This window comes from Gavia stellata, chromosome 6, assembly GCF_030936135.1.
Source record: "Gavia stellata isolate bGavSte3 chromosome 6, bGavSte3.hap2, whole genome shotgun sequence".
Lineage (NCBI taxonomy): Eukaryota > Metazoa > Chordata > Aves > Gaviiformes > Gaviidae > Gavia > Gavia stellata.
Window position 1 is genome coordinate 62,443,096 of NC_082599.1, and position 16,298 is coordinate 62,459,393.

General features: G+C 40.3%; 1 protein-coding gene across 1 annotated transcript in view; it reads right to left on the bottom strand.

Annotated features, from left to right (window-relative positions):
- Window positions 1-16,298, bottom strand: part of TNS3 (tensin 3) — a 242,445-nt gene that overhangs the window by 107,189 nt on the left and 118,958 nt on the right. Inside the window, exons 8-12 of the mRNA XM_059819048.1 lie at window positions 10,276-10,326; window positions 8,904-9,026; window positions 7,269-7,333; window positions 4,175-4,258; window positions 814-926 (exon numbers count right to left, since the gene is read on the bottom strand). Coding sequence (XP_059675031.1) covers window positions 814-926; window positions 4,175-4,258; window positions 7,269-7,333; window positions 8,904-9,026; window positions 10,276-10,326 — 436 coding nt within the window. The remainder of the gene's footprint in view (window positions 1-813; window positions 927-4,174; window positions 4,259-7,268; window positions 7,334-8,903; window positions 9,027-10,275; window positions 10,327-16,298) is intronic.

The window sequence follows — 16,298 nt, forward strand, 5'->3', positions numbered from 1 at the left end:
TTGCTCCTTATTGTCTGTCTGTCTGCCTGCCTTCCCAGTTTTTCTACAGAAAAACAAAATTAAGGGAAGAAAGAGAACGGCCAAAACAAAACAAAAAAACCCAAACCAAACCCCAAAACAAAATAAAAAGCATTTTCAAAATTAAACAAAACATCTGATCTACAGTTTTGTTTCAAAACTAGCAAGTTCCTTAAATTTCTTACTACAACAAACAATACCTTGTCTTTATTGAAACTGTTATTTTAGAACTAAAACCAGACTAAACAACAATGACAATGGATGCTGACGACATTTCAAACGACAGAGGCTATTTAATTCTTGGATGATAAAAATACAGAGTCATACTTCTTTACTATGATCTAGCACAGTATCTTGGTTTAGCATTTTAATTTTAAAGCCACTTATTATAGCTGGCCACCTTAGAAGCACACCATACCCAAATGGCTTTTCTACAGCAAATCCAATCTCAAAACAGAAAAAAGATTGTATTTATGATTATTTCCTAAACAAGGAGGAAGTGACTGCGAAACCTGACCAGGTTCTTTTGCAGGGACTGGATCACAACTGTTCAGACCCTAAGCAGACAGGAATAGCATCAACTCTTCATTTAACAAAGGACAAGAAGTTTACTTCACCTGCTGTAATCTTTACTTTTAGGCTATTTCTCTTCTCTTGGTTCTTTTATTAGGAGTATTTGGACTGGTATCAAGAAGCATCAACTCTACTTTGAGATTCACACAGGCTTTCTAGAAAGCTCCAAAATGAAACAAGACTTTGAGCCTACACTTGGATAGGAAAAGTCAGGTAACTTACCTCCCCCGGCATCGAAGCTTGGGACGCCATGAAGGATAACATAGTGCAGGAAAAGAGGGGTTGCATTCATTTTCACAGATCCAGACAGAAGGCCACTTAAGAATTGCACGTATCTAAAAATACAATAAAAACAGTAATGCAACCGTATCAGGGAAATACATTCTTTACATGTTAGTATTTCTAGGCCATGGGTAGTGAATAGCACTGTGACGTTACGCATAACTACAAAAGAATAATCTTCGCAAAACAGCGTGAAAAGACGCTTTAATTTACCACTTTATTAAATCCATGGCTCTTACATCGCTATCGTCGATGTCTTCATTTTAGTTATTTACACCACTACTCTAAATAAGAAAGGAAGTAGCAGAGATAGTACAGTCAGTCATTTTGGTACGCATTTCTAGTTGCAACTGAAGGTCTCAACTGGCTTTCGCCGCAGCACGACACAGGTCCCGCTCCGCGTACAGAGAAGCGCACTTCGTGAAAACAAGAGCAAGAAGTGCCCTTCTCAGGAATCTTTGCATTAAGGCCAATGCAGGCAAATAACACCTTCATAACGAGAAGTGAACTCATTCAGCACCAACCGGAGGAAAACTACCACAGAAACGTGAAAGTCACTGTATTTCTGCTATTTAATACCTGGTTTGGTGACAGGCTCGTGAGCAAGTACACACAAGTGAACATCACTGCACTGTTTGTCAAACAAATTCCTCCTATCTCCTTAAATAACCAAGGGAAATCGGTCTCCTTTAATTTTTCCACTGGCTTTGAGGCCCTTCTTTCCATGCCCATGACACGACCTTCATTTAACTTCACTCTCAGGCATGTACAAAAAACAGAAAATCACCTCTTTTTCCCCCTTCCCGCACAGATCTCATTAACCGATCCCTTACTGCATGCTCCCGGTAACACCACACCTAAAGATATCCTGCCCAACGACAACAGCTTTACTTGCCCAGAATGGGGGTTGCGGTGGTTTAAAATAGGTTTCATTTCATAGACAGCTAGCAAAGCTCGCTTTAGTTTGAAATGGTAAAGACAGATGACTTTGCTTTTTGGTTTCCTCCTTCAGTCTTTCTGAAAATACTCGGTACATCAAAAGCACAGATTGACAGCTTGTCACACCTACGTGACAAAAAGCAAGCGTGGTAAAACATTCTGTCCGTGACCTCTCAGTCTGAATGTTTTTCTCTCTACTGTGACCTGTTTTTAATTATTCCAAAAAGGCGACTGAATTTTTGCACACCTTTCAAGGCAGTGCGTTTCAGAGCCTTACAGGCAGTTGGCTTATTTTTGAGACACGTGTTCAAAGATTTATCCCAAGGGTTTATGAGAAATTTTTAAATGTGAAGGGTCTCTTTCTGTACTTACTTAGTCAAACCTTCAGCTGCTTATCTGAAAATAAGTATCCATTTTAAGTACTGTCAGAATGGATTCAGAATAGGACATCGCGTCTATAGATGCTCTTCTTGCCACTGTTACAGCATCCAGTAGCAGTGGGGAAAAGCCAAGCGGTATTTTCAGGGCTGATGCACTTAACAGCCCCAATTTACTTTCTTTCTGGACAAAACTTAGTGGAGAAGAAGCTTCAAAATACAAATAGTGGGTGTATTTCCAAATTTTATCCTTTCGATATTCCCCTAAATTACACCTGTTTATACATCAACTGGATTTTAACAAGGACATCACTAATTAATTATCCAGGAATGGTTTCAGACAAAAAGCACATTGAAAAGGTGATTCAGGCCACTAACTGATCAAAAAAGGATTCTAAAACTACCCAGAGATATTACAGAGGTGGTTTTCCTTTCTCTGCAATAGGCTCGGTAGCCACTGCCAAGGCAAGCAAGGCCAGGTCCAGGAGGAGAACGCTTCTGACAAACGGTTTGGAGAATCTCCTCTCCTCTTGCGGGCAGCGACACTCCACAGCGCACACGTGTCTGGAAGACGGCAAGGGCAGCTCCGGTTGCTTAAGGCTGAGCCAAGATGCTAACTCCATCAGTCAGGAGGTGAACCGAGCCTCCCTCAGACTTCCACCCCCAGGAGAATTAAGCAAGTGTCCTTGAGGAGGGTGGGAAAGCTAGACACCACCGCTAACACCTATTTCACCTCTAGCTTTAGGGCTCGCATGCAGATCACCTAGGTCGGCAGCTCCCTGTCAAGATGGTTGTACAAACTGCCCTGATGCACAACTCGCAGAGGCCGCTGTGAGTGTCCCCGGCTCTCCTGGAAACGGACCGGCTGCGAAAGGCTTCTTGACGGGAAGGATCAAGAACATCTATTTCCTTTTGTGCCTACAGTTCACACATCTCCCTCTCAGATCCCTAGTATTAAAATGCAATACAGATATACGCAGACATAAAACTGGGGGGAAAAAAAAAAAAGGCCAGTAAACTTCTAGTTATGGGAAGTTTATTTCAAGTCTAATGGAATGCTGCGCTACTCTTTTTCAACTGAAAAAGACCCGTGCAGGTCACCAAACGGGTTCAAGAAGTAACAGAAAAGTTCTTCTTGTTTAGAGATTAACAGAACCAAATGATTTATGCTAGATGTTACTACTTATTTTTCTAGTTTAATTACTAGCTTATCCTTACCCTTTAAACAACTTCTAAAAAACCTGCTGTATAAGCACTGATTAAGACCAAAACCCAACAGTAATTACTAAATTAAATCCAGTTGTTATTTTCTGTTACTAAAAGAAGAGTCACCTATATCACAATTACCTGTCTGATGGATATCAATCTCTTTTCTTATGGAATCCTTCATTACCTCTCATCAAAATGAGGTAAAGAGCGAACCCCAGAACTATTCACTTTCAAAACGGCTTACACTTTGAGTCCTAACTCAACCTTATTCATGCAGAAAGACTGAAAAGGTTAAGACATCCAGAGAGACAGAAAGAATAATGTGTGCTTTGACAAACATTTACTGGCATGGACGTGGGGCAGATGCATAGTCTGCAGATCCTCCAAACAAGTGGTAATAAGATCTTTATTGCACACTAATCAACACACATTCCATACACATCATTTACGCCACAGAAAAATGAGTTTATTATTATCTTGGAGCAATCAAAAAATAGATTGTGACATCTCTTTTTGTTAACAAACAATGCAGTAAGAACACACGTCGATACCAGTGTGGTACAAAAGGTCTTATCTATCTTGGGCCACGTGCAGCAACTGAAGGAGAGATCTCATCAATCAAGGAATATTAATATAAGATAAAGTGCTGAGAGTTCAGAAATCACTGGAGGATCTTGTGGAAATAGCCTTCACGTAGCAGGGGAGGGGGTAACGGATGGGGGCAGAAGATAACGATGACATTTCTTACTGGTATGAAGTAGAAACAAATGAAATACCTTCTTTGGGATGGCTGCATTAAAGCTGAAACTTTATCATCAAAGAATTTCTTCATAGCAAATCTGTCTAGAGCCTGATCAGCACTGTCAAAACAGAGACACAGATACCATGTTATTCCAGCTCGGGGTTATCTTGGAAATTCAGCAGGTTACTGCTTGAAATATGCCAAAATATTTGGAAGGAAAAAGAAGGAAAGGAAGGAAAAAGAAAAGAAAGAAGCACTTAACGAGCAACTCCAACACAGGCCAGCCAAGAATGGTTTTTTCACTGACACCTTCTCATTCCACACCTGAAGGCAGTTTCCTTCCTGAGGCAAAGCACCCACTCCCTCACTCAATTAACTGGATTGCATATTTCCAACGTGAATATATGTTAAAGTCATAATGCAATAGACTTTAGCAAAGCCAAGCAGCTCAGGCTGCAAAAGAAGGATACTTGCCATAATCTCCTAAGAGTGCCACTGGGGAGTTCTCTCTGCCAAATATAAATTTATTCTCTTTTTAAAAAAGCAGCAGCAACGTTATGGAGATGAAAACCACTGCCTAGCTCTGACTGTAGTACAGTACACGAGGTGCAAAGGATGCCGGGCTAGAGGATCATTTAAGCAGTCAAATAATTCATTCAGTCTTTGTTTCCTGTGCCCTGAGCCACCAAGGGAGAGAACGTTTAAAATAAAAGTTGTCCATCTTTGGAAAAGAAATGTTTTGCATCAGACAACCACAAACTCTTCAAAGGCACAATTAATGAGCGAGATATTCAGAAAAATACATTTTCTTCCATTCTCTATCCAGAGTGGCTCTGACGTGGGTCTTCTGCATCTGTGCGGAGGAAGGCAAGAGGGTATAGAAAAAAGAAATAGAAGCACCAAAAAGCGGAAAGAATGTTGTTAATCACATATGCCAAGAAACATGCTATGCTGATTCTGTTGTGTCTGTACCAGATAAAAACAATGTGTCTCTTAACAGATATAGTTGATAGCGTTAATTAACATCAGGACATAAAAAAAAGCAGAAGTTTCAAAATAATTAGACTCTGGAATCTCAAATTTTAAATTCCACACCTAGTTCAACCTGAATGAGTTCCAAGGGAAAAAACTGTGCAAAGTATACACAGGCATATCAGGCTAAAAATGGAATTGATACCTTTTCCAAAAATTAATCAGAAGTTACTGATTGTCTTGACGGGGTGCTGGATCGGGCTGTAAAGTCATGCCTCTTCCTCACGGATGTTAAAGATTACACAGTGTGTGCTTAGGATATCCTTGACCCAAAAACGCTTTTCTTCACCCAGCCCATCATATGTCTTCATACATCTCCACCCACACTACCACCCGGAATTTAGGCAGCCCACTCGTAACTGGCCAAAGACTGCTACTACTTCACTTGTTAAAACAGAGTTTACCAACTATTACGAAGAGCTCTGTTTGCCCTCGTTAAATCTGACGGCACATTATTACTTCCTAACAACAAAAATCAGGTAGTTATAACACATAAACAAAAGGGGGTTGCAGCCTAAGACTTTTTCACTAAGCCTAGATTTTTCGGCATGTGCATGCAGACAATTAGGAACTCGATTTAGGGTGAACATCCTCAAAGTCTTCCGAGTACCGTTTCTGACACAGCAGCACCTGCAGTAATTTCTGCTTCTGTGGGGTTGCCGTGTACCATTTAGAAGAACCTTGGTAGTGCTAGGGATATACAAATCCTAGCTGGGAAACTTCCCCAGCCTCATTCTTACACAGAAAAGTTAATTTTTGGATAGGAGCTGACAGATATCCAGAAATTTAAAGGACGGCTTCCAAACTCACTCCTCCCCTGCGACCTCACTGGAGGTATCCTCAATTCGTCTGGGGTAAAAGATGACACCTTTCATCGTTGGGCTTTACAATCACATCCAGGTGTTGTTCTGTTATGGCATTACTAAAATGTATTTATAGCCAGGTACCACCTTTAAGGATGACACAATATTGCAACACTGAGATCACAACGCAGTACTGTCCTATCCTCACTTGACAGATTCTGTCGTTCCCAATACTCCTCAACAAAATATTATAAAAGCCTGGTAATCACTGTCCCAATTACTACTTGAAGATACATGTATTTATTTTTTCAGCACATACTGGTGCGTATAATGCACCTAATTTCTTAGCCTACAATTAGCTGTCAATCGGACCTACCAGTGTGAACACAGATCATTTTCTGAGACGCTGGTTTTACTCAAATCCAGGAGTAATTTGCCATCAGCCTACAGTGATTCAGGACTTCATCTACTACAGTACTGGATCATATCTATTACTGACAGACCGTGTTAATTCAGAACCAAATTTGATTTAACCACGGCCTTTACAGTGCATTTTTATTTTAATACATTCATATATGCATATATAAAAGAGACCGGGGAAAACAATTTGATTAAAAACCAAACAAAAACCCCAAAACAAACCACATTTCGTCCTCTTGAGACCATTTATCAAATTTTATCTTTGTTGACGTAAATTGTCAATTGCCATTTCATAATTCGAGTGCTCTAAAAGAAACAATTAAAACCAAGTCATCAGACACCTGTTGTCTGAACTGACTGCAAGATAAAGTCTAGATTATTTCTTAAACTGCATTCTGCACTTTGATCAATGTCTAGAAATTCTCTATTCAAATACTGATTCCATATTCTAGTGACTGTTTCCCTTAAGTACTTTAGGAATAGCTTCTCACTGGTTCAAAAGAGGCAACCTGATGGATGTGGCAAATACGTGGGTTTAATAGAATAAAGATGGTATCGTTATATAAAAATGGTTTCTTGCACATTTTTTCATTCATCTCAAAAGACCCTTCAGAGAATTTTCCTGCAGAATCACTGAATATCTCAGATTAGAAGGGACCTAGTCCAGCCTCCAGCTGAAAGCAGGACCACAAAGGAACTCTGTCCTGAGAGGAGGCTCCTTCAAGTCATGCTCCAAGACTCCTTGAGCAGAAAACCTGACAAACCTTAACCGACAAACAGTAAGCTGGCAAACAGTACTACAATTCAAAGGCATCTTTTTCTGACGTTTCCTTAATTCTAAAAACCACACAATATGCATTATTCACAACTTACCTCGCAGAAACATTGGTGAAGTGCATATATGATGATATGACAACGCCTATCCTTCCTTTTCCTCCCTGTATTAGGAAAAAGGGAACAGTAACTTACTTAATTTATTATATTATTGGGCATTATTTTATTTAGGACCCATACTAAACACAACTTCAAGACAGGAGATTCAGAGAGTCCTTTTGCTCACGCATCCCCTGTGTTGTTGGAAAGGCGGGTAACGATGGGCAGCAGCTTGCCTGTCTGCGCAAGCTGGCTGACAAGTGACAAAAAACACGAAGCAGGAGTTCTACGTGCATCTCTGTCAGGTCTTACTGACTGAGAGGAAATAATTTAAAAAAAAATAAAAAATCTTGACCAGCAGAAGAAACATTGTATCAACTATTCTAATTTTATAGTACTTTTTCCAGAGATGATTTAAGACAAGTCTAGACAATGTTGCAATTGCTGGCATGAAATGCTATAAAATACCTATTTCGGAAAGCAGAGGAGTTTCTGACAGGTTTGGGCATTTTTACCTCCCCAGCACCTGAGATTTATTAACAGCTACTACTTATTTTTCTACAAGTAATTTAAAAAATATTCCAGAATCTTATTAAATAATTCACATGTCATCAATTCAGTACAATTTACCAAGCGGTAATTCTCACAGATTTCAAAACAATTTCAGTCTCTCAGCTGATACAAGGAGCTGTATCTATCTTCGTGGTTGGGAACTTTAAAGTCATTACCGAAAGGCATTAATCAACCAGCTGCATTACCAATTTGTATATAAAAGACCTAGGAATACTTTGCCCCCTTTTCTTTTGCCCACGTACGGGCCATTCTCCTGGCTGCCGTTCTGCAACTAGGAAGAATTCAATAGTGTGTCACACGATCGCGGTGTTCTGCCTGCAAGCAATTCAGGACTGAGGACTGTACAACCTGACTTGAAGCGAAGTTTTGGTCCCATTATCACCCTCCTTCTGTTTAGAGCAGCATTTGCCAGTGATACAGAGACAGATTTGCCTCGAGTATCACCGGCACAGCTACCAACTCAGTCCTGAATTCATTTTATCTGTATTTCGTTAAGGTTTCTCTTTATTCACCTTCACTGTGAGCAAGCACGGAGAAGCTGCCACACTGCACAATGGTAGCTTTGCTGTAAGGCACTGCAACGATGCCAGCAGTCACGACCTGTCCGACGTACAGGAGGTACTTAATGCCCTCATTCCCTACAACCCCACGACAGTCTAAAGGGATGAGCTGTGCTTTGCTGCCTATCCTTATCCTGCGACAAAATCCATGAATGTCACAGAACATGAAGAGCTGCTGAAGAGTTTGCTGTTGAGCTGGAAAAACCTCAAGCGTCTAAATATGCTCGCAAAAGTAGCGCGGACCTTTGAAGGAAGCAAACTAACATCACTGCCAGGCAGAGCAGAGGCTAGAACGTTAGTTATCATAAACCGCAATAAATGGCAAGCGTGCAAGGTCAGTGGATTTAAGTTCAATTAAACTGAAGATTTGGCACACCGTTTCCAACATCGAAACCAGATCAAACTTCTTTTTTTACGTTTTAAAACGAGTAAGAATAAAGGACGAGGGTTTTGAAAACGAATACAAACTGACAGGCGACGTGCGTACGCAGAGCTCGCTTACCCTGCAATGGATCACCACCACATGTTGAGGATCATCGTTCAGCCACGACTCCATAGCCTTGCAGATGGTGCACACCTTATCGAGAGGCGGAGCGTGGAGATCAGGCCACCCCACATCCATAATCTGCAATTAAACAAGGAATATTCACAAGAGACACCCTCACCCTAATACTACGTATTAAAATCTGGCTTCAAATAATTGTGATGGTGAAATGCCTCCACATTTTTTGCAACCCCTGATAATCATGCCATTCGAATGCCATGATGTAGCTGAAACATGCTTGCAGGGGAAGTAGGGGATTTGTTTGGGTTTTTTTTTTTTTTTTAAGATACTAGTACATTTCTAAAAAACAAACAAACAAAAAACTCCCCCCAAAACCCATCAACCACTCGCAAGTGACAACGTTTCTGAAGATCTGTATTTCTTGAAGAATTCTCAATTAGAAATTCCGGTATTTTATAATGGCAAAATATTTAGAAGGTCAAAATTAGAACAAAGAATGTTAACTGGCCCAGTCCAGTATTGTGTGATTGGTGTTATTGAATTTGCAATTTATTTCCTTCACGTGCAACAGATTTCACATCTCAAAATTCTGTTCGTATTTTCGATTCAACTTTAGTCACTGTATAGTAGTGTTTACTCAACCTATTATTATTACATGCACATTGAACCCTAACAAAACCAGTAACCATGAGCAACTTAAATACTTCAGGAGCAATAAAGCATTCAAAAGGTCAAAATTAAGAGTTCTTTTAATATTTTGCTCAGGTAGCGTATATCCCTGTAAATCTGTATCTATATAGATAATGTATGTATATATAAATATACATCTGTGCTACTCTGGCCTTATAATAGCTGCTGAAGAGTACCTGCATATCATTTTTTACAACAAATACAACAATTGGTGAGGAGGAAGAAAAGACAGACATCAACAGCTCCCTGCCTTACGTCTCTGTTGTGCGGAGAAGCAGCTATGAAAAGATCGTACAAAAGGGGAAGTCTATACCTGAACCGAGTTCGCTAGCTTCAGCTATCGGCTGTACGTTACAGTATACAGCCCCTAGTATCCTGTGACCGCACAAAGAAAGTATACTCGGAGTAAAATTCGTATAGGAATTTTTCAGCAGTCACTACGGGCTTCAGGTCCTGCATGCAAAGTCGAAGAAAACAACAGGAACGGCTATGTAAAGCTAACGGACACAAAAGAACTCAGGAAAAAATGAGAAGGGATGCATGTGGGGTTTTTTATCATCTTCCAAAAGTTGGTCTCTTACTGTGTGTATCAACGCTTGCATAGCTTCGGGGCTTATCAGGCCATTTGACTTGTATTTAACACTAGAAAGAGAGGTATGTTATGGAAGACGACCGATACCTTTGGGTTAAGCTTGGCAAGGTCATATCTCTTTTCAGAGAGGTTTAACACCTGTTCAGAAAGAAAGAAAAAAATATCAACCATCATAATTCATGTAGCAATCAAATTCTGTAGTAAATAGCTGTATTTGAAACACACGACAATTACAAGATAAATTACAGGTTTACCTACTGTTTTACTAAACTGAATTAACATTTGAAGTCAGATAGCACTAGCGAACGTATTTCAGGAATTCGGTTATTATACGATGAAACTAAATGCACATTTTGAAAAAGGACAATTAAAATTCTGCTACATTTTAGTTATTTCACACAGTTTTATTTTAGTGTATCGAGAGACCTGGGCACCACGCAAAATAACTGCACGGCAGAAGAATTAACAAAGGGAAGTCTGGGAGGATGATACAGTCTGAAATATTTGAATGTGTGTGCCTGGCACGAAAATATTGGTCTGTCAAAACTTCACAGGGAAGATACAGCATAGCTATTTAAGTAGAGCTTAGCCTGTGAGATCTTCCAACTCTTCTGCTAACCCGTTAGTAAGTTCTCATACACTTCGTGGTTAATAAGGAACAGTTAAAGAGAGAGACTGCTACGTGAACATAAAGAACAATAAAAATAAAGCCATGTATACAAGCATATCTGACTCTTTCTTTAGGAAGTACTTTAAATCAGTACCAGTAACAAAAAGCTGAAATATCAATACGCAACAACTGAAACAACGCTAGAGGCAGATTCTCTTTCCTAGCGTGGCTGTTTCCCATCACAATGAGTTAAGTACAGGTGACATTCACACTAATTTTAAATTTTAAATTTAAGTCTTTAAAATTAAATTTTAAGTCTCATTGCACTGCCAGAATGGGATAAACAGACCATAAATATGAGAAATAGTAAATACGAGAGATGTCCATAATACAGTTTAGGACAATTTAAGAACCCTTTTCTAAAGCGTATCGTCCCGTTTGGCATTAACCAGCACTCTCATCAGCAGTCTCAGCAAAGAAGCCAAGAACTGAATGGGCTACAGAAGCTTCTAGAAGCTGGTGCCTGCTGCTCGCTGATGTGCTACTTAAATACGTTGAACGTGCAACCCCACCATGGACACGGTGGAAGCAGGAAGACATGATACCATCTTTAGGAAAAAACTTTTTGAACAAGAAATTCATCCAGAGAAAGAAGAAACCCCCGAATTAACAAGGTACCCAAGAAAACAGCTTCTATTTTAAGCTGCATAAGGTTCTGGAATCACACGTGATGTTGACCATAAAGGGTATACACCAGTTTCATTGACCTCCAATCCCAAAAGAAAGCATAAAACATCTTTATGTTATGAGGAACATGGTCTTTATTCCAATATATTGTTTGCATTTTAAACAGATCACTGCTGAAGAGGTAAACGGCAATCAAAAATTCTGATGTGCACTGTCCATATTATTTTGGATCAGGAAGCTCTATCGACATTTACAATTAAGACTATGGTTATCCTTCCAGAAATACCAACTGTAATTTAACAGGATTGAACCAGAAGCTTCTTATACAAATGTCTCACAAAAATTTCTCTAATTTTCCACCAGTCTTAATATTTCCAAAACAATTTAGTGGAGAGTTGTATTTCTCCGTACAGTTTTCTTAAAATGAGTGTTAAAGCTATGTTAAGAGATCAATTACCTAAAATTTTCCACAGAAAAAAGAGTGCTATTTGCTGATAACTTTTTTTTATTCATCCTTCTTGTTGTATTTACATGTAAGAGCAGTTGACAATTCCTGTGTGTCAGGATACGGCCCTGTTCATGATGGTATTTATCCCTTCCGGATCAGCTGCCAGACTCGGAGACGCTGTTGTACCCAAGCTCTCGTCAAGCTACGGAGTAGAGATCAAACTGAGATACTCCAGGAGACCTACCAGCGCAGAATAGAGACCAGAAGGTACAGGAACCAACATTTCGCATACAACAAAAAAACAAGAGGTCCCCGAAGGCTTTGAAAAGAAGCGTATGCTATAACGAGATGTCAGTGGAAGATCAACTGGATCCTTTTTAGCCCCTTTTTGGCATAGCCTATGTCTACTTACTTATATTTTGGTACAAGAAAAAGGAGCATTAGCCTTCCGTTCTATGAAACTTCAATGATTTTGCGCTAAATTTTAGGACCTCATTTAAGAATAAAAATTAAGTACGATAAAACAGCCGGCTGAAGATGAGCCAGCAGTGTGCCCAGGTGGCCAAGGCGGCCAACGGCATCCTGGCCTGTATCAGAAATAGTGTGGGCAGCAGGAGTAGGGAGGGGATCGTGCCCCTGTACTCGGCACTGGTGAGGCCGCACCTCAAATACTGTGTTCAGTTTTGGGCCTCTCGCTACAAGAAGGACATTGAGGTGCTGGAGCGTGTCCAGAGAAGGGTGACGGAGCTGGTGAGGGGTCTGGAGCACAAGTCTGATGAGGAGCGGCTGAGGGAGCTGGGGTTGTTCAGTCTGGAGAAGAGGAGGCTGAGGGGAGACCTCATCGCTCTCTACAACTACCTGAAAGGAAGTTGCAGAGAGGTGGGTGTTGGTCTCTTCTCCCAAGTGACTAGTGATAGAATAAGAGGAAACACTGGAACAGGCTGCCCAGGGAGATGGTGGAGTCACCATCCCTGGAGGTGTTCAAGGAACATGTGGACGTGGCATTGTGGGACATGGTTTAGTGGGCATGGTGGGGTTGGGGTGATGGTTGGACTTGATGATCTTACAGCTCTTTTCCAACCTTAGTGATTCTGTGAACCCAACCTTCCTCCCTATACAGAGCAGAGAGGAAACATCCCCCTTCTCATATGATTTAATCCTGAACTGGGAAGTAACGCGTACTACGAAGACAGTATTATTTCTCTCACTCTGCTGAATGCTCAGCAACACTGTAGAACAAAAATAAGGTGACCTTTTAGCTGGAGAAGAGACCTTTATGAAGGTACTAAAGGGTCTTAGATTTGGTCTGCTCCTTAATCAGATGCCCAGAAATACCAAACCTCACACCAAAGAGCAGAAACAAAGAGCATGCAGCTGGCAATTTCGGAAGATGAAAGATGGACTGTGGTCACACGACGCAAAGTACCGACTGGGGAACAATTCACCAGCCCCCAGCCCGTTCCATTAAGAAGAGACTGGGAGAGCAGCCAGGCAAAACTCTTCTACCAGGTGGGACCAAACTTGCTTGTTGAAAACAGTGGGAGCCTTGTGGTGAGCAAAGGGAAGGGCAAAGAGGAAGGTGGGCAAAACATGAGATAAGCTAAAATGAACAAATAGTTCCAACTAGTAAAGCAACAGCAATACACAGGCATTACCACATCATTTACATACGCGAGACCAAGAAAATGCACAGCAGATCCATTAGTCTAACCTAGTAACAAATATGCTACGACCGCAGTGTAACCACTAAAATCTTTTTATGAATTGTGGCAGTGGGTTTGGGGTTTGTTTCACTTTTTTTAAAAAACTAACCATGAATTTAAACAATCGTATTTCCTGCCAGATTCCTAACGCCTTTGACTTAACGAGTTCATCAGCTGCTCCGTCTGCCCCTATGTAGACACGTCTCGAACTAGTGAGCTAGTTTAGAATCGTTTACTCCTCAAAAAAATTGATTGCCTTACATTTTTGTATCCACAGTGACCGAAACTGGAGCACACTAATACAGCAGCAGACAAAAATAAGGCAACTCGCTCATTTATGGCCGCTCTGACTCAACATCAAGAGAACTGCTTTGACAACCGTAAGTAATAAACATGGCAATAAAACCTGTTAGAGACTCTGAAAAAACTATACATACTTATCTACTTTAAACACCAAAACATTCGGTTTTAGGAAAAGGGCATAAAATCAGACAAGTATACAGACAAGCTTATAATGGCTGGGTTTTTTTTGGTCAAAAGCTCAAAATATCTGAACAATTGAGCATTGCTCCCCTCCTGCAAGTGCAACGCATGGCAAACGTTTTAGTCCAAACAGCATGACAAATACATTACTGATGAAGTTGATCAAAACGGTACCATAGTGGTGAATTTATTTTTGCAAACTGAGTTTTTCAGTTGAAATTGTGTCATTTAAACCGGTTTTTGCCTTCTGACAGACGTTTGCACTGTGTGTATTTTGAAAGTACTGGTGTAAAACAGCATTCACTTGGAATCAAGCCTTTGAATCTTGCAATAATGTATGCATTCCTTTGCAACCAAGAGACAATTTTATTAGGGAATAAAAGGATGCTTCATTTTATCTTTTAAATCTCCTTACTATGAAAGGTTTGGGTTTTCAAATAAACATTTGTGGCAGAAAGAATCTGTCAATGAAAACAGGCTGCACGAAAGCAAAAGTATCAATCCACTACTGCTTCTTGGCCACTTTAAAAACTGTTTTTTAACAAATGTATTATGGAATCTTTTATCTCTCATTTCTTTCTTTTCTCTGTCTAATCCAGAGATTCACAATTCATGTTTAATATAAAATAATAACTTAAGGACAGGAAGGAACAGCCTCAAGTTGCGCCAGAGGAGGTTTAGACCGGATATTAGGAAAAATTTCATCACCGAAAGGGTTGTCAGACACTGGAAAAGGCTGCCCAGGGAGGTGGCGGAGTCCCCATCCCTGGAGGTATTTAAAAGACGTCAGGATATGACGCTTAGGGACATGGTTTAGCGGTGGGCTTAGCAGGGTTCGGTTTACGGTTGGACTTGATGATCTTAAAGGTCTTTTCCAACCTACATGATTCTCTGATTCTATTCTATGATTGAAAAAGTCTTTTGCTATTTTTGATATAAAAGCTTGCTTGTTGTAACAGCCAATTTCTGAAGGCTATCAGCATTTAAAGAACAGGCTTTTACAACTCTACATGAATTTTGACACATCACTGGGTTCTTCTGGAGTTAACGTCATCTTCAACGTCATTATCAACATAATGCGACTTCCCTCTTGCTGACCAAGGCCACACACATACAAACAGAATAAACTGATGAAAGCACTATACAGATCCTACAAAAATTCAGTTTTGAAGTTTTCCTTTGTTGGAGAAAAGTCACGTTTCTTCTAGGAAGCAAAGCCTTCTGGGAAGCTTTTTTTTTTAGGTCAACAGAGCAGAGAAAAAATTACTCTAAGCTATGGACAGGCTTCCATCTCTCCATAAAGGACTCTGGTTTTAGACTGTCAAAGTATAATCCTCTACTGTTAAGAGTAAATGAGATACTTATGATTTTTTTGTTCGTACTCTTCGTAAGAAACAGACTCAAACAGGCAACAACACACTCACCCAATTCTTTGGGTGTATCATTCCCCTTCTCTGTCCTCACTATCAACTATATATTTAACATATATGGAAATCTGGAGGGAGAACAGCTAAGATAAGAAATGACAAATGCTGATTTGTAGTACATGTTCTGCTAGCTGAGACCCTGACCCAGTGAAAGAGTAAAACTGTTCTCATCAACTTCAGCAGAACTGTTCACTTGCGTACCTTTTTTGGGGGGGTTGGGGTTTTTTGGTTTGTTTTTTGGTTTTTGCTGCTATACACCTGCCTCTTGAGCAGACTGAAAGGGGTCTTTGAAACACAAGAAAGAACAGATGGTTTAAAAATGAGCTCTCTGGATCTACAAGCTGGCTGTGGTTTGCCAGGTTATCTTGCAAATTTGCAGGAACATACTTGGAGCAGATTGCATCAAACTTTCTTTTGACCAAGCCAGCCGATTTCCTAAGTACTCATTAGAATACAAATAAATTAATACAACAAAACTAAAACAAAAAACCCCACAGATCCAAACTTTGCAAGAGAAACTGACTGCAATCCCACTTAGAGAGCGGGCACCCTAAACAAGACTCACCACATCTCAGATTTTCGTAATACAACAGGGATTTAGTGAGATAGTGGACTGAGACTACAAGCTCATGTCACAAATGCCAAAACAATGCTGTCGCGTGGGAAAGGCCGCCAAGAACGGGTGAATTTGAACCAGTAAAGCTCTACATACAGGTCACCTTCAAACTATTACTATCCTGTGCCTTACAAGC